Genomic DNA, 17,989 nt, shown 5'->3' on the forward strand with positions numbered 1-17,989 from the left:
AATGCACATAATTGGACACTACCGACCTTTTTTTTTTTTAATGTTTATTTATTTTTGAGACAGAGCATGAACGGGGGAGGGTCAGAGAGAGGGAGACACAGAATCCGAAACAGGCTCCAGGCTCTGAGCTGTCAGCACAGAGCCCGATGTGGGGCCTGAACCCACGGACCGCAAGATCATGACCTGAGCCGAAGTCGGATGCTTAACTGATTGAGCCACCCAGGCGCCCCACTACCGACCTTTTTTGTTTTAAATGGCCATGGTTGGTTTTTTGTTGTTGTTGTTGTTGTTTTTTAACTAAATAGACTTTGTCTTTTAGAGTAGTTTTAAGTTTACAGAAAAATTGACAAAAGGTCCTATATACCTTTTATCCTTAAACACATACACGTGTGTGTACACACAGCCCCGATATAATTTGCATTACTGTGGTACATTTATTATAACTGATGAGGGGTGCCTGGGTGGCTCAGTCCGTTAAGTGTCAGACTTCAGCTCAGGTCATGATTTCATGGTTCCTGAGTTCAAGCCCCCAGTCAGGCTCTGTGCTGACGGTGCAGGGCTCACTTCAGATTCTGTCTCTCTCTCTCTCTCTCTCTCTCTCAAAAATAAACTTTAAAAAAAATTAAATAATATTGATACATTACTATTAAAGTCCATAGTTAACATTAGGGTTCACTCTATTGAACATTCCATGGGTTTTGACAAATGTATAATGACGTGTATAATATACAGAATTGTTTCTCTGCCCGAAAAATCCTGTGCTCCACCTTTCCAGCTCTCTCCCCACTCCCCATAACCCCTAGCAAACACTGATCTTACTGCATAGTTTTCCCTTTCCCAAAATGTCATATAGTTGGAATCACACAGTATGTAGCCTTTTCAGATTGGCTTCTTTCACTTAGCAACATGCATTTAAGTTTCTTCCATGCTTTTTTTTTTAATGTTTATTTATTTTTGACAGAGACAGAAACAGATCTCGAGTGGCGGCCGGGCAGAGAAAGAGGGAGACACAGAATCGTAAGCAGGCTCCAGGCTCCGAGCTGTCAGCACAGAGCCTGACGTGGGGCTTGAACTCAGGAAACGTGAGATCGTGACCGAATTCAGATGCTTAACTGACCAAGCCACCCATGTGCCCCACCTCCATGCTTTTTTTGTGATTTGACAGCTCATTTCTTATTAACGCTGAGTAATATTTCATTGGGTGTACCATAGTTTACCCATTCACCTACTGAAAGAGATCTTGGTTGCTTCCAAGTTTTGGAAATTATGAATAAAGCTAGTATAGTCATTTTTTTAAATTTACATCCAAGTTAGTTAGCATATGGTGCAACAATGATTTCAGAAGTAGATTCCTTAGTTCCCCTTACCCATTGAGCCCATCCCCCCTCCCACAACCCCTCCAGTAACCCTGTTTGTTCTCCATATTTGAGTCTCTTGTTTTGTCCCCATCCCTGTTCTTATATTTTTTTTGCTTCCCTTCCCTTATGTTCATCATTTTTGTCTCTCAAAGTCCTCATATGAGTGAAGTCATATGATATTTGTCTTTCTCTAATTTCACTTACCATAATACCCTCTAGTTTCATCCATGTAGTTGCAAATGGCAAGATTTCATTCTAGTAGTGCAATTGCTGGGTCATAGGATAGTTCTATTTTTAATTTTTTGAGGAAACTCCATACTGTTTTCCATAGTGGCTGCACCAGTTTGCATTCCCATAGTATAATCACTTGTATACAGGTTTTTGTGTGGACATGTTTTCAATTCCTTTTGTTAAACACAAAGAAGTGTAAGATTGTCTACGTTTGTAGGAAACTACCAAACTGTCTTCCAAAGTGGTCGTATCATTTTGCATTTCCATCAGCAATGAATGAGAGTTCCTGTTGCCCCGTATCCTCACTGGCACCTGGTGTCATAAGTGTTCCAGATTTGGGCCATTCTAACAGGTGTGTAGAGAGAGTTCTTTGTTTTTTGCAATTCCCTAATGACATGATTTTGAGCACTTTTTCACACATATATTTGCCATCTGTAGATCTTCCTTTGTGAAGTGTCTGTTCATAAATTCTGCCCATTTTTTAAATTAGGCTGTTGGTTTTCTTCTTGGTGAATCATACTATCCATTTTTCTACTATTTACATCTCTAACTTAATACTCTTGGCAAACATCTGGCCGTGTTTTACTCAATTCTACTTCATTTTGTTGACTAGATATATTTTCATTGGTGTACCACATTTTAACAATAGATGTTTAATATTTTGATTGTTTTCAATTTTTCGTTACCATAAATGATGCCCTGTTGAACATTTATTCATATGGCTGTATGTATCTGTGTGTTCCAGTTATTTATTCCTGCATAATAAACTACCTGAAAACAGTGGCTTAAAGGAACCATTTTACTATCACTTACAATTTTTATGAGTCACACATTGCAGCAGGGCTCAAGCAGGAGATTCTTTTTTCTATGGGATACTGTAGAGATCACTGGGGTGGCTGGAAGGTGGCATTCAACCGGCATTATGGACCAGGGCACTTACACAGGACCTCTCCAGCATAGCTGTCCCACGTGGTAGTACTTCGCACATGGCCATGCAGGGCTTCCCGAGATCTCCAGGCCTCCGTAGAAGCTGCAATACTTGTGAATGCCCCTTGGAAGTCCCAAGACACCTCACTACATTTTATTGGTCAAGCAAATTGTTGGGGCCAACTCCGATTTGAGGGGAGGGGAATTAAACACACCTCTCAATGGGAGGAGTAGCAATGGTTGTGGACAGCTCTAATTTACACACTGTCCTATTAGCCCTTTAGGATAAATTCTTAGAAATGGAATTGCTGGCTCAAAAACTATGGCATGTTCTAAGTGTTGATACTTCTAAATGAATTGCCCAAGGGAAAATAATACCAACTGACACTCCGCTAAGTATGTTTCTACACTTTTTGGCCATGATCTCGTGTTTCATGAGTTCGAGCCTGGCGTCAGGGTCTGTGCGAACAGCTCACAGCCTGGAGCCTGCTTCAGCTTCTGTGTCTCCCTCTCTCTCTGCCCCTCCCCTGCTCATGCTCTGTCTCTCTCTTAAGAATTAAAAAGAGTAACTTCTTCCAGATAACCATTTGTCGTCTTTCGTTCACGTGACAAAGCTGATGAATTCTCTTACAGAGACCCTGTTTTAGAAACTATCAGAGATGACTCCCTTACTGTCTACTGTTACTGCAACGTACTTAAGAGCAGGTTTCTCAATCTCAGCACTGTTGACACCCTGGGCCGGAAAACTCTTTGCTGTGCAGGTGGGGGTGGGGAGGGGGGCTGTGCTGTGCCCTGTAGGATGCTTAACAGCATCCCTGGCTTCTACTCACTAGATAGCACTTTCCCAAGTTGTGACCATCAAAATGTCCCCTAATCGAGAAACAGTTGGGGGGCATTTTGGGGAAGAGTAAGCTACTCTGACATAAAGAAAACCAACCAAGATCCAGTGGCTTGGAAAAGACAGAATTTTATTTCTTCTGTAACAGTCCCAATGTAGAGTCCAGGATGTGGCAACCATGCTCCCTGGGGTCACTCAGGGGCCCAGATTCCTCCAAGCATGGTGTCTCCCCCAGGGAGCTTTGTCATCAGCAGCAAAGGCAAGGCTGGGTTGCAACAAGAGGGAGCAGTGGGCAAAGGGAGAGTACTGTTTGCTGTCTCAAGGAGCACACACCGTATCTACTCACATTTATTTATTTTTTAAATGTTTATTTGGCGGGGAGGCAGAGAGAGAGGGACCAAGGATCTGAAGCAGGCTCTTGTTGACAACACTCACGAACTGTGAGCTCACGACCTGGGCCAAAATCAGACGCTTAACCAACTGAGCCACCCAGGTGCCCCCCCCTACTCACGTTTAATTGGCAGTTACTTGGCCACACCTAACTGCAAGTGGGGCTGGGAAAAAGAGTCTGGTAAGGCACTGATGTGCCCAGCAGTCTTCTGGAAGTAGGTGAGTGCTATGGACTGAATATCCCCCCAAACTCATAGGATGAATCCTAGCCCACAGTGTGACTGTATTTGGAAAAGTAATTAAGAGGAGGAAGAGACGCCAGAGATCTCTCTCCACACCGTGGTAGAAAGACTGGTGCCATCTGAGCCTCCCGGTCTGTGGTGTTTCGATATGGTAGCCAAGCTAACACAGCGAGAGGATCTTTGCTCCACAGCACCAGTGTCTGACACAATCCTGCGAGGTGGAAGGTACAACACACCTGAGGAGGCAACAGTAAAAGGGTTTTAGTGATTTTTTTTTTTAAGATTTTATTTTTAAGTAACCTCTACACCCAGTGTAGGGCTCGAACTCACAACCCTGAGATCAAGTCGCACACTCCACCAACTGTGAGCCAGCCGGGCACCCCAAGTCTTTTTGTTTTTTAATGGACAATCGCAAACACATTAAGAGTAGAGAGGACCTAAGAAGCTCTGTGTGCCCATCAGCCAGTGTCACCAACTCTCAACTTACAACCCATTTTATTTCACCTCTGTCTCCAAGCACACTTAGACCCGGAAGTGCATAACGTCGTCCATGAAGTGGATGTCCTGTGCCCACCTACAAGGCCTCCGTGGTCTGGGGAAGAGGACTCACTGCTTCAAGACAGACCATGCTGAAAATCAGGCCTGAGACCTGACTCCCCCACCGTGGCAGAGCAGAAAGGAGACCGATGTCCAGAGCCAATGGTGCTCCTCTGCCCACCGCAGGGCTATGAGATCAGCACCGGATGCAAGAAGAGGCGGAAGTCACCCTGTGACCATGAGGGAAAAGTAGAACTAAAATGTGGACCTGACCTTCAACACCACCTAGCAAAGGAAGCCGTTCTCTCTCAGCTGCCTAACTCTGAACTTCGAGTTATATGAGATAATGAAATATCCTGGTGATTTAAGCCACAGTGAGGTTGGGATTCTGACAGGGGCGGTTAGTCATCCTGATATTTGAGAGGTGTGACATGTCCTTAGCGATGGAAGCACAACTGTTTGCTGTACCTTAACATCACCGTGCTTGTGCCAGGTTAGCCGTTTCTGCAGTCAAAAGGGCACCCCCACCAGCACCCAGCACCCAAGACCCTCAACGGCCAGGCTCCTCCATTTCCACCGGCAGCCAGGAAGTCCCTGCATTCACGTTCCTCCCCGGCAGCCTGGTGAGCTCATCCTGCAGACGTGGCACAAGGCTACCCTGGGCCCTGCCGACCCTGCGAAGGTTCTCATCCCCACTCTAATCCTTTCCACACTTTCGAAGGCAAGGAGATGGACATTTTAGAACAGGAGACACCAAACAAGTGGATGTTACTTCCCCACCCCGAACATTAAGCACCACCTTTGTATCAGTGAGCTCCTCCTAGGCCATGCTGCAGTAACAAGGGATCCCAGGATCAGGGACAGGGAATCCCGCTGGCTTAACTCCTGCCGTGCCATCAGCGGCAGGGGCTGCAGGCCTTCTCTCTGGGATCAGCACGAACAAAGAGTCATAACCATGCAAAAGCCCTTTTCACACTGGGGGCAAAGAGGGGATGGATGAACCACACACCAGCTTTTAAAGCTTCTGCCTCAGAGTGTGCGTGTCATCTCTGATTACAGCAGCGTTGGAAGTCATACGCTGAAGATCGACATCGAGGAATGAGGCAAACGATTTGGAATGATGATATAATCTATCACCTTTTCCAGAACCGAAAACCAAATCAGGCAAAGGTCGGTCGGGGAAACATAAAGTTATTCCAGGTGTCTTGGGTAAGAGCGGCATCAGGGTCTTGTACAAACCCTAAGACCTGGGGGGAAAAGTCAGGGAGATCGCGACCGAGGAGGTGGGTGGTGCGGGAAGCCTCGGCAGTCTCCTGGGCTGCAGCAGGGAAGCCTGTGCTCCAGGAGGCTCGCTAGAAAATTCTACCTGCAACTGCCTCCGATCCGCAATCTCTAATCCAGTTATGGAGGCTATTCCGGGAAACGTGGCCCCCAGCTGATTACCACCTGAGCTTGTGTGTCCTGCTCCCCATGTGACGGCACCTGGGCAGGGCCCCCCGGGAAGCGAGCAGGTGGTGAGGGCGGGATCCCGACGGTGGTACAGCGCCCTCACCAGGCGAGGCCGGCGGACTCCGCAGGAGTACAGTCTCACCTGAAGCACCCCAAACGGCCCGGGTGTCCCTAACATGACATCAGCACACAGGAGAGGCCACTTTCCGGACTCCAGGAGCTCCTCTCCACCCTGAAGCTACCCCCCCCCCCACTTGCCGTCGCCCCACGGCAGGAGTCCGGCACAAGGCGGCGGAACAGCTGCCCCCGTCCCTCTCCCGAGAGCCCGCCTGTGTCTTCTGAAGCGCACCCCGGGCCTCAGGAACAGCGACAACGCCACCGCTTCCCCGCGACTGTCGCGGAACTACACGGCCGCCACGGGACAGCTCAGTCCGTCCACCCGAGGCACGGCCCGCAACCCTGGGCCACAGCGGCCGCAGCCCGGGCCCGGAGACTGGGACTCCGCCGGAAGGGGCAGTGTCCGACCAGAGAGCCTCCGCCCCACCCCTGGGCCAGCAGCCAATCCCAGCGTGCGGCAGTGAAGACGGCCCACCTTAGTCAATCCCAGAGCGCGCGCGGGCGGCGCTCCGCTGACGCAGTTATTTCAGCCGGGCCCGCCACGCGCCGCGGCTAGCGGTTCTTCCCAGAGCGCACTGCGACCGCGCCCCTTTCAGCCAATCACAGCGCGCGCCGCGGACGCCCGCCAATGGACGCTCTGAAAGGCGGGGCGGCCCGGGACCGCGGCGGGTGGCGGGAAGGCGCCGCGATGGCGGGCCGGCGCGGAGCCCTCATCGTGCTGGAGGGCGTGGATCGCGCGGGAAAGAGCACGCAGAGCCGCAAGCTGGTGGCCACGCTGTGCGCCTCGGGCCACCGTGCCGAGCTGCTTCGCTTCCCGGGTGGGTGTGGCGCCGGCGGGGCGGACGGTGCGCGGTCCCGCTCGGTCTGGTGTTTGTGCGGCTCCGTGGGTCTGTAGTGGACGTACGACCCGGCGGCACTCTCTAAATAGGGGTCGTGACGTGGTCGTACACTCAGGAGACTGGTGTCTCGAGGTGACGACCCGATCTGTCACCCCAAGCAGTGTCCTGGCGCTGATGTGTAGTCCGTACCCCAGTGTCTGCTTTTGGTTTTCTGGATAGCTGTTTGCTCCCGGCGGGGGGGGGGGGGGGGGGGGGGGCGGTATGGGATATTTTTAGTTTGTAAAGTAAAACTTTTGATCTCCAAAGTGCTTACGAAAATTTCGTCAGTGCTTACGTTATCCAAAAACACCTTAAGGCCTACGAAATGGGTAGGGAAATGAGGGTAAAATGCTTTTTTGAATACCGTTCTAATCAGTCTGCAAATCTTATGAATACTTCTTTCGAGATAACTACTTTGTGCCCTCATTTCCTTTTCTTAAAGCATTTTTCGTCCTATCGTGTGTGCACGCTGCTGCCCTGTCTCAGGGAAGCTCCTTTGGCTTCAGGGGGAGGTGTGAACCTGTGTACACACGTGGTACCATAAAACAAAGTTCGACTTGAGTGTGGGACCGGAAGCTCAGCCCCAGCTATATTCTACTTCAGGTGGAGAGACTGTCCTCACTTTTGTGTCACCCCCTCTTCTCTTTTTTTAGAAAGATCAACTGAAATTGGCAAACTTCTGAGTTCCTACTTGGAAAAGAAGAGCGAGGTGGAAGATCACTCGGTGCACCTGCTTTTCTCCGCGAACCGCTGGGAGCAAGTGTAAAAACAACCTTTGTGCCGTCCCTTCCTGGTGTGCTGCTTCCTTCTTGAGCCTGGGTGAACGGCAGCTCTTGATTCTGAAGGGTGTTCGCAGGAACGCCAGTAATGACACTTTTAAAAGTGTCAGGCTCGTCCCCCGTGACCCGAGGTCTTAGAGCTCCATAGTTCCCAAAGAACACTGATTAGTGCTTTTCCTTCCTCCTGCCCTGCCACCTTTCTGTTATTAATAGGCATTATTTAGGGTACGTTTAGGTATACAGAAAAGCTGGTGAAAAGGTCAGAGTTGCTCCATACCCCTGTCCCTACCCCCTCCTCCATTTCTCATGTTATTGGTTAGATCAGCGAGTTAACTTGTTACAGCGGGTGAACTGATGTTGACACATTAGTAACTGAAGTTCACAGTTTACCTTCTCCCGCCCCTTTTGTTTTGCCTCCTCTTACTCAGCCTCTTCCCTCAACATGTAACTTTTACACAGTGCCTGTGGGGTATGCTTTTAGGTGCTTTTGTTTCCATGTACATACACCTGTGTTGTTGGGCTTGTTTTGTTTTGTAACATAAATAAATGGGATCCTCCCATACAAACCACCTCCTACTTGCTTCCTAATTCTGGCCTGCAGAGTTCTGACTTCCCTGTGGCTCTGGGGAGCTTTTCAGAAAGGCTGCTCCACAGTAGATGCAGCTAGATGCCTGCTGACGGCTTTGCACTGTCCCCCCTTATGAGCAAGCCTACGCTGCTTTCTTCTGGATCACCTGTGTCTTATTTGGAAAGGTCTTCCCACTCCAAGTATTAGAAGAAAGTGAGATCATTTTTATAATCTTTACTACATCTGGAATTCATGGACATAATTGGTCTGACTTTGCTTTTTGTGGCTTTGTAGAAAAATAAGTCCACTTAGAAATGAAAAATAATGCTGACTCCACTTCCTAGCGAGTGATCTTGTCCCTGGCACACAGGTCTGCGTGTGGCACCACTCCTCCTTCAGGTCATTCCAGCCACTACCATTTGCTCAGTCAGATGCGAAAGTCCTCGGGTGACCGGTCAGATGCCAGGTTCACATCTGGCACCATTGCCCACCAGTTGTGTGACCTTGGTCCCACGCAGCCCCTCTCAGCCACAGCTGCCTCATCAGCATCGTGGCCATGGTGGCCCCTCTTGTAGATCCAGGTGAGGATCGAGTCCAGCTGGACAGGCAGGCCTGGGAATGAGTGCCCGGTTAACCTGGGCTGTTCTGAAGCACTTCTGTGAAGAAACTGCTGATTTCCTCCAGCCCTTTGATTGTCCACCTTTTTGCTCTGCTTCTTAATTGACTCAATTGCTGGTTCCCAGAGATACTTGTCTTCTGGCTTCTGTACAGTCCGGGGGCACAGACTGGGTGGCACTGCCCTCACAGAATGGGGGCAGCACCCTGCACTTCCTTCCCCGTCTCTGCCCACCAGTCCTCCAGGGGCACCTTCCCACTCCATGCAGGAATTCATTCCTGGAAATTAGGGATTTCTTTTACTTCCCTAAATAGCAATTTAGCCATTTTCTACTCCCTTCTGTGCCTGTCTACCTGAGATCTCAGGGCTGGGGGCTGACTAGCCATCACCCGGTCGGGAACACCCTTGGCCACCTGTGTATCCTCGTCCCATCCTTCAGGCTCGAGGCCGCAAGCGTCATCATATGTCCTCCTGGCCTCATCTGCTCCTTTGCCCTCCTGGGTTCTGCTTCTTTTCAGCAGGGCAGCCTGGCCCCTCTGCACCCCCACCCAGACAGCCCCAAGCTTCCCTTTGCTCATCCGTCTTTGTCACTTGTATCTGTGGTGCTTTAGTGGACTTGTCTTTTCTACGTTGGGCTTTGCCGGGAACGCTCCTGTGGCATCTTCTAAAGAGAAGATCCAGGAGTGCCTGGGTGGCTCAGTCGGTTGGGTGACCAACTTCAGCTCAGGTCATGATCTCATGGTCTATGGGTTCAAGCCCCGTGTCAGGCTCTGTGCTGACAGCTCAGAGCCTGGAGCCTGCTTCGGATTCTGTGTCTCCCTCTCTCTCTTCTCCCCGCTCTGTGTTCTATCAAAAATAAATAAACATGGGGCGCCTGGGTGGCTCGGTCGGTTAAGCGTCCGACTTTGGCTCAGGTCATGATCTCACGGTCCATGAGTTTGAGCCCCGCATCGGGCTCTGTGCTGACAGCTCGGAGCCTAGAGCCTGTTTCAGGTTCTGTGTCTCTCTCTCTCTCCGCCCCCGCCCCCCCCCCCCCCCGTTCATGCTCTGTCTCTCTCTGTCTCAAAAATAAATAAATGTTAAAAAAAAATTTTTTTTAAATAAACATAAAAAAATTTTTTTAAAGCGAAGATCCAGATCTTTTCTGAACAAGAATAAAGTTACAAATCACTGCCCAGTAATCCCTTCATTGCATGGGTTTCTGAACTGGTGAGTTATATTCTCTGGACCTGTGAAGCCGGGACCATAGTTCAGAAGCACTCTGTTTTTTAGGCCATTAATTAAGAAGAAGTTGAGCCAAGGCATCACCCTCGTTGTTGACAGATACGCGTTTTCTGGTGTCGCCTTCACCAGTGCCAAGGAGGTGAGTGTCTCCTGGCCCCCAGTGTGATCGTGGCAGGTACAGACTCCGTGTGTTCATAAAATGCCTTCTAGGACTGCTAGGGTCCCTCTCTTTGCTGGTTTAAGTGGCTCTTTATCGGGAGGAAGAGCACCCAGATTGTTGTCAGAACTCTGTGTTGCTCGGATAGCATATCAGCGCCTCCATTCCATGGTGGGTGTCTGGTGTTTTCTATTAATTTTCCTCCCCCCCCACCCCACCCCCCCCCCGTGCCATGTACTTGTCGTTCTACGGGGAGAACAGCAGTGACCATGCTGCCCGTTTGTTCTGCTTTTCATTTAGAAATGTTCACATAAGCACCAGCAGAGAAGACGATAACCACCAGCACCATCACCTGCCTCAGAACCCTCTGGTCTCTGAGCTGACCCACCGGGCACGTCACTAGCTCCTTGGTGAACATTTCAGTTCACATCCCAAAATAACTTCTCACTAACATAATGTCACCTTAACAAAGAGGAGCCCTTTCCTGACGCCATCATTCACTCACGTGCTCAGTCGCCAGTTCTGTCGGGAACTGTCTGATTGGTCTTGTGTTTTCATACATAGATTGAATCAGAATCCAATTCAGGGCCGTACTTGAAGTGAGATCCCTTTGCTGTCTCAGACACACATTAGCTTGTTTTTCCCCCTTTGTTAGGAATTTTGAAACCAAAAATTCGACCCCGTCATGGCTTCTTTCTCTAACTGTCGGGTTCTCTGTTGCCAGAATTTTTCCCTGGACTGGTGCAAGCAGCCGGACGTGGGCCTCCCGAAGCCGGACCTCGTGGTGTTCCTTCAGTTACGGCTGGCCGAGGCCGCCACCCGGGGAGAGTTTGGCCGTGAACGCTATGAGAATGGGAACTTCCAGGAGCGGGCGCTGCGTTGCTTCCATGAGCTGATGGCGGATAAGACTCTGAACTGGAAGGTGAGGGTGTCTCCCGGTATCGCCGCCAGAAGGCACCTCAGTCCTGCTGCTGAGCCGAGACACCTGGCGGGCCTGGGGCTCCTCCAGGGCTTCCGTGCACAGCAGACCCCAGTCCTTTGTGGGTTGTGCACAACTAGGGAATTTGGTGCCTGGCGGGTGAGTCGGGGAGAGTTTACTAGATGGCAGCTCCCAGAGTGCAGTCCCGTGCGGTCAGGGCTCCTCTGCTGGCATCATGCCACCCACAAGTCACACCTCGCTTCGCCTTGTTTTTGTTTTTTTTTTTATTCTGGGTTTTGTTTTAATTTTTGTTTTTTAATGTTTATTTTTGAAAAACATTTCAGAATGTTTATTTCTGAGAGTGCACTCAGGGGAGAGGCAGAGAGAGAGGGAGACACAGAATCCGAAGCAGGCTCTGTCTAGGCTCTGAGCTGTCAGCACAGAGCCCGACGTGGGGCTCGAACCTACAAACCGCGAGATCATGACCTGAGCCGAAGTCAAATGCTTAACTGACCTGACCGAGCCACCCGGGCGCCCCTAAGGTTATTTATTTTGAAAGACAGCACGAGCAGGGGAGGGGCAGAGAGAAAGGGGAGACAGCATCCCCAGCAGGCTCCTCATTGTCGGCGCCGGCCTCATCGTGAGACTATCCCACGAACCGTGAGATCGTGACCTGAGCCGGAGCCAAATGTCAGACCCTCAACTGACTGAGCCACTCGGGCACCCCCGCCTTCCATTTGTAACCTCAGAGTAGCACTCTGGCTTGCTGTGTCTGTTCCACCTCTGATCTCGAAAGTCCTAGCTGGCAGGTTTGGGCGCGGCCCTCTGTTCTGCCTCCACACCTGGGAGTCCTTTGCTACCTCCCTCCCAGCCCTGTCCCACCAGTTCCAGCCCCGGAAGGGGCCTTTCTTCCTTTCCTCTTGTGAGGATGTCCTCCTCTCACCCGCAGGCTCACACCCATGCAGCTCAGCCCCTGTCTACCTGGGTGTAGTGCCCCTCAGCCCTGCTCCCTCCGCCTCAGTGCACCGCTCCCGTTCACCTGGCCCATTTCCCCCTCCCCATGGACACCAAAGCGGCCCCTTCCCCACTGCTCCCCGGGCCCACCCTTATCCCTGTGTGGTCAGAGGCTGCCCCGGGAATGAGAATGTTGGTTTTCTTTACCATCAGCAAGCTCCACTGCTGAGAGGGGCCGCATCCCTGCTGTGCTGTGGGAGGTCTAAGGGAGTCGCTTTGGCTCCCAGTGCTTTGGCTCCCAGTTCGGCCGTCTTCTCTGGTTCATGCTGCTTCCTCGAGCTGCCTGTCTGTGGCCCCATCCCGTCTCCCACACAGAATTCTGCCTCTCTCGTCAGGGTGCTTTCTCCTGCTGTGCAAGGACAGCGTTCCTGTGAGACTGGCAGTAAGGGAAAGTGGCTTAAAGCAAAGAAGCGATTACCGTTAGTTTATATGGAACATTTCTGAATGTTCCCAGACCCAGAAAATCACCTCTCCTAGGCCCTTGTGACCCATCTTGCTAACGAGCGCCCATAACCCATGGATGTGAAGCTCAGACACTCGCAGACACAGAGCTCTGGCGGCGGGGTGCGGGGACGCGGAGGGCCGTCCCGGGGAGGGAGCCCAGCGGGCCTCCTTGCTGCAAAACCAATGCTGAGCGCCCTTTTCGCCCTTTCCAGTAAAGCGAAAATCCTTGTTGGTTTCTTTTGGTTAGCGAAACCGGTACTAACATCGGTCTTTGACACAGACTTTTGCAAAGCAGGGGACACCATTCCATTTCTGTTCAACGTGCCCGCGTCAGAGCTGGGGGTGTGAGCAGCGTGTTTCTTTCTACAAATGGAAGCTCCAGATAAAATCCCTTTAAGTTTGTTTAATATCAATAAGCTTTTAAACCCATTTTTATACTGATTGATTATATCGTATGCAGAAATTCCAAAGTTCTGTTCCATTTCTGTTTTTCTTTTGTCAATCAGTTCTACGTGGTTTAAGTTATTCTGAATTTAGAACACTTTTCAAAATCTGCAAGGAATAAGACAGAAATGTCTGCGATCAGGAATGTGAGTGGAGAGGAAACCGTTTCCTACCGACCAGCGCTAGTGCCCTTGTCCTTCCCGACCTCCTGAGTTTTCATCTTGTGTCGCTTCCTTTAGTCTTAAGAACATTCTGTAATGTTCCCTGTAGGGTGGGTCTCCTGGCATAGAATTCTCAGCTTTTGTTTATCTGAAAATTAACGTTTTTAGCATTATTTTTGAAAAGTTTTTAAGCAAATAACAAGAAGAAGTTACAACTTGCAAGTATAGTATATAAAACTCTCTCCCAGGACCATTCGAGAATGAATTTGTACCCAACACCTGCCCCCTGCCATGTACTGTCAGATTTGGGACTTAACGCCTTTGGGTCCCCAGGCCCATTTGGGTTACCCCCTGTTCGGGTTCCCACTCATGTCCTTTTTAACAAATGACTCCGTGGACAGTCACGTGCCTGGCCTTAGCCTGTGACTTTCATGACTCTGACACTTCGGAAGTTTCACAGCAGTTGTGGTAGTGAGTCTCAGATGGCCTCTCCTGTTTGCCCACGACTGGATTCAGGTCGTGCGTCTCTGGCAGGGTAGCATTAGCGGGCTGTCGGCTTCCCAGTGCACCCTGCCATGTCATGTGGGATTTCGGCTTGTCCCATTTCTGGTGATGCTTGCTTTGTCGGGTATTTATACTGAAGTGTAGCTGACACACACTGTTAAGGTTAGTGTGCACCACAGTGATGGGACCCGCATGTGCCACTGGCTGTGGTCCCCAGGCTGGGCCTTCCACATCGTGACTCCACCCCGTAACCGGAAGCCTGGCCCTCCCTCTCCCCTGCACCCCCCCACCCCTTCCCCTCTGGCAACCACCAGTGCGATCTTTGCATTTATGCGTCTCTTCCTGCTTTTTGTTTGTTTGTTTAGATTCCACGTACACGTGAAATCATACGGTGTCTGTCTCTGGCTTACTTCACTTAGCCTGCCACCCCCTGGGCTCACCTGTGTCCCTGCATACGGCAGGAGCTCCTTCCGCCCCTCGGCTGAGCGATGTCCCACTGTGCGCGTACCGGTGACGTTCACCTCCAGGGTGCTTGCTGGGCCCCACTGCGAGGGGACTCTCCGTCTGTAACTAATGCGTGTTTTGTGATGAGATTCTTCAAAACCACCAAAGAGTCTCATCGCTCATCAGGTTTTCAGTTCACCTCTACGTCTGTATCTGAACAGACCCGTGTTTTCCTGCTTTACCACCAACAGTCTGTTCCGCCGAGGTCTGGCCCACGGGACCCCCGTCCCCACGGCTCCTGTTACACTTCTGCTCCCCAGCACGTGAACATTTTCTGGATTTGTCCTGTATTTTTCCAGCCCAGCTCTAGAATCGGTTGCCTCCCCAGGTTTCCCTGGTTGCTTTTTGTGGCGAAAGGTATTTCTAGATCAGTGTCCAGGGACCCAGGGCGCTTGTTGGTGCTGTGCTGTGTCTGTTCCCAGGCCCTCAGAGGACTAGAGATGTAGAAGTTTCTGTGTGATATGCCATGTGTGAGTTTATATACAGTGTGTGTGTGTGTGTGTGTGTGTGTGTGTGTGTGTGGTACACATGTGTATGGTTTTCCCATGTGTGTTTATACATGTGTGGTACGCCTGTGTGTGTTTACATGTATGGGGGGATACACCCGTGTGCGAGCTCATACGTGTGTGAGACATGCCCGTATGCCAGTTCACACCTGGCATGCAGGGTGCAGAATGCAGTCTAGAAGGCCTTCAGGAGGGTGTCACCGGTATGGGCTCTCGGGCCGTGTAGGAGGTCATTCCGACTCCTGCAACCAGACTTCACGAAATCGTTCCACAGCTGAGTGGGTCTGTGCTCCCAGGAGCCCAGCTGTGTCAGGACAAAACCGTCTCCCCAGGCCTGACTTCTTGCAGAACGTGCTCGAGTTCCGAGCAGCGACCTGGCAGGGCTGCGGCCGGGCGGGCCCTGCAGTCCCTGCGCGTGCTCTGAGCTGGACTGGTCGGGGTGGGGAGGCGAGGGGAGGGGGCTGATGGGGAGCAGGACTGGGTGTTTCTCCTGTGTCGGGGCCATGGCAGGAGTGCGGGACGCCTTGGTCCTCAGGACACGAGCAAAGCCCACCTTCCTGAGCCACGACCAGAGGTCAGAGGGGAGGGTGAAGGACCCCGGCGGCGTGGGGTGCCCCTCCGGAGCCCAGCCCCGCCTGGAGTCCCCGCGCGCAGCGAGAACGGCGAGAAGCATTAACCGTCCCCTCTCTCCCTGCCTCCCCTGTGGGAACAGATGGTCGACGCCTCCAAAAGCATCGAAGATGTCCACAAGGAGATCCACGCCCTCTCCGTGGACACCATCCGGGCCGTCATGCAGAGGCCGCTGGGGGAGCTGTGGAAGTAGGCGCGCAGCGCCCCTCGTCGGTGGCCCCTCGGGGCGGAGCTGCTGGGGAGGTGGACGACCCGACGCCGTGCGCATGCGTGGACCAGCGCCGGCAGCCGCAGGCCAGCCCGTCGTGAGGTGACGGGGCGCGGAGACCCCGTGCGCGCAGTGCCCCCGGGGCAGGCTTCCTCCGCCCGCTTTTACCCCGAGATCCCGGTAAATTACTGTTTTCTCTTCCAGAGGGACCGCATCCACGCGGTTTCATTGAAACGGCAGTCAGCTGAAACGCTCCTGAATCTTTTCTAGGAACTAATAAAAATGATTTGGGGAACGTCCTGCGGGGCAGTCGTCTCCTTAGCAGCCGTGGGCGTGAGGGAGAGGCGGTCGTAGCGGGCCAGCCCCGGCCGGGCCTTCGGGATCCCTGCCCGGCGTTGCCGGCAGCCGCCGCTGGGCCCTGAGCACCTGCGTGCTGGCCCGTCGTAAGCTGCTGTGAGTGGTCTGAGGGCGCGAAGAGAATCGGGGCTGAGGGCAGTGCAGCGGGGGCCCCCATCCAGAGGGACTGCAGCCGAGGTGTGGTATCTGGGTGACCACTACATTGTAAGAGGTGACGAGAGGAGCCTGGGCAGCACCTGCCGGTGGCCTCGAGGGTCCTGCGCAGCGGCAGCGCCCAGGGCCACACTTGCCTGTGCTGGGCAGGGTCGTGCTTGTCTGGGTTCTTGTCTGTGGTCACCGGGCCGGGGGCGCAGGCCCGGACGTGCCCAAGGCAGCCCGGCCCTGCGTCCTGGTCCTCAGGGGGCATCTCAAAGGGGACGGAGGAAATGATGGGTTCTGTGTCCTTTGCTTGCTGAGGGGCCTGGGGACAGCACGGTGTCAGCCTCAGGCATCTGTCCATCAGAGGGTGCTGGTTCTGTCCACTCAGACCGCGCCGCACCCTGGAGGTCACCATTGGGTAACAAGAGCTGTCGGGAACAGGGTAGACTGTGGAGTGCCGGGTGTCCCCCCGCGCCCCCAGTGGTGGCCCGGCCTCACCATCGTTAGCTGCCTTTGTGCTCTTTGACAGAATCGAGGCCTCATGCCCTGTGATGAAAACAGTCGCTGCCCCCCCCAACTGGGGGCCCCTGGGTGGTCAGTCCGTTGAACATCCAACTCTTGGTTTTGGCCATCATCGCACAGTTGGTGGGATCGAGCCCTGTGTTGGGCTCTGTGCTGACAGCATGGAGCCTGCTTGGGATTCTCTCTCTCTCTCTCTCTCTCTCTCTCTCTCTCTCTCTCTCTCCCTCCCTCCCTCCCTCCTTCCCTCTCTCTCCCTCTCTCCCTCTCTCCCTCTCTCTCTGCCCCTCCCCAACTTGCTTGCACATGCACACTTTCTCTCAAGTAATAGATTTAAGAAGCTCCCGGGGCGCCTGGGTGGCGCAGTCGGTTAAGCGTCCGACTTCAGCCAGGTCTCGATCTCGCGGTCCGTGAGTTCGAGCCCCGCGTCAGGCTCTGGGCTGATGGCTCAGAGCCTGGAGCCTGTTTCCGATTCTGTGTCTCCCTCTCTCTCTGCCCCTTCCCCGTTCATGCTCTGTCTCTCTCTGTCCCAAAAATAAATAAAAAACGTTGAAAAAAAATTAAAAAAAAAAAAAAAAAAAAAAAAGAAGCTCCCAAACCAGCACCCCATGTGCCTCCCGTTGCCGTGGGGCAGGCCAGGGTGACTGACACCTAGTGAGAGGTGGGGACTGTCGGGCAGGCGGAGTGGGTGGTGGGTGGAGGCTGTGCCCGGAACCCCCAGGCCATGATGGCAGCTGAGGGGACCTCTCAGCTGCAGACAGCTGCACCCCAGGCTAGATAGAACTCAAGCCGTGGGGAGCCACCTGCTCGGCGCTGGGCCGTGGTGGGGTTGGAGGTGGACAGGAATTCGGGAAGAGAAGGACTGCAGTGGAGGCAGAAATGGTCTGACAGATTCCAGCTTTCTCCAGGAAATATGGTGGGTCTTCAAACATCTGGCCAGGTGGCAGCGGCAGGGGCAGGCCTAAAGACAACTGTCAGGCGCTGGGTGGGGCACCCGCACGGCAAGGGGACCGGAGAAAGCCCATGGTGCTGTCACAGGGTCTCTGGTGGGGAGGCGGCAGTCCTGGTCAGGGGAGTGGGCGGCAGCAGGAGGGCTCAGAGGGCGCGCCCTCGCTGGCACTCAGGGTGGAGGGAGGGCCCCGGTCCCCACCCCGGGGAGCACAGGTGGCTTCTGGGAGACGGGAGGAGGTGGGCCAGCACGGGCCCGGGCCTCCAGCCAGAAGCAGCCTTGCAGAAGCCTTCTCAGGGCTCCTGGGAAGAAGGCGGCTGCTGCTTCGACTGTTCCAGCTCATGCTACTCTGGGTGTCCCCTAGAGGCCGTGGCGCAGGCT

At 52.7% G+C, this 17,989-nt stretch overlaps 1 protein-coding gene and 1 long non-coding RNA gene across 4 annotated transcripts; one reads left to right on the forward strand and one right to left on the reverse strand.

Moving 5' to 3' along the window:
- The first annotated feature begins 6,728 nt into the window (after positions 1 to 6,728).
- On the forward strand, positions 6,729 to 15,944 carry DTYMK (deoxythymidylate kinase). 2 transcript variants are annotated; one of them, XM_058698483.1, is made up of 5 exons: positions 6,729 to 6,907; positions 7,621 to 7,729; positions 10,203 to 10,293; positions 11,036 to 11,233; positions 15,520 to 15,944. In XM_058698483.1, exons 1-5 carry the CDS (start codon positions 6,778 to 6,780, stop codon positions 15,628 to 15,630), a joined length of 639 nt encoding a protein of 212 aa, XP_058554466.1. In that variant the 5' UTR covers positions 6,729 to 6,777; the 3' UTR covers positions 15,631 to 15,944. The 2 variants fall into 2 exon arrangements, with proteins under 2 accessions (XP_058554466.1, XP_058554476.1); XM_058698493.1 differs by lacking the exons at positions 6,729 to 6,907; positions 7,621 to 7,729 and adding an exon at positions 7,770 to 8,895.
- Positions 13,077 to 15,526, reverse strand: LOC131494268 (uncharacterized). Of its 2 annotated transcripts, XR_009253285.1 has the most exons (3): positions 14,238 to 15,526; positions 13,338 to 13,441; positions 13,077 to 13,240 (listed from the first exon to the last, which is right to left on the reverse strand). It is a non-coding gene; the product is annotated as an uncharacterized LOC131494268 (long non-coding RNA). The 2 variants fall into 2 exon arrangements; XR_009253283.1 differs by having other exon boundaries at positions 13,077 to 13,441.
- Positions 15,945 to 17,989: the final 2,045 nt, after the last annotated feature.

This window comes from Neofelis nebulosa, chromosome 2 (assembly GCF_028018385.1).
Source record: "Neofelis nebulosa isolate mNeoNeb1 chromosome 2, mNeoNeb1.pri, whole genome shotgun sequence".
Taxonomy (NCBI): Eukaryota; Metazoa; Chordata; class Mammalia; order Carnivora; family Felidae; genus Neofelis; species Neofelis nebulosa.

Bases quoted from the DNA above. Each gene is read 5' to 3' on its own strand.
- DTYMK (XM_058698483.1), top strand. From the start codon at position 6,778: ATGGCGGGCCGGCGCGGAGCCCTCATCGTGCTGGAGGGCGTGGATCGC. The intron at 6,908-7,620 runs GTGGGTGTGGCG...CTCTTTTTTTAG, and splicing joins CGAGCTGCTTCGCTTCCCGG to AAAGATCAACTGAAATTGGC. The intron at 10,294-11,035 runs GTGAGTGTCTCC...CTCTGTTGCCAG, and splicing joins CCTTCACCAGTGCCAAGGAG to AATTTTTCCCTGGACTGGTG.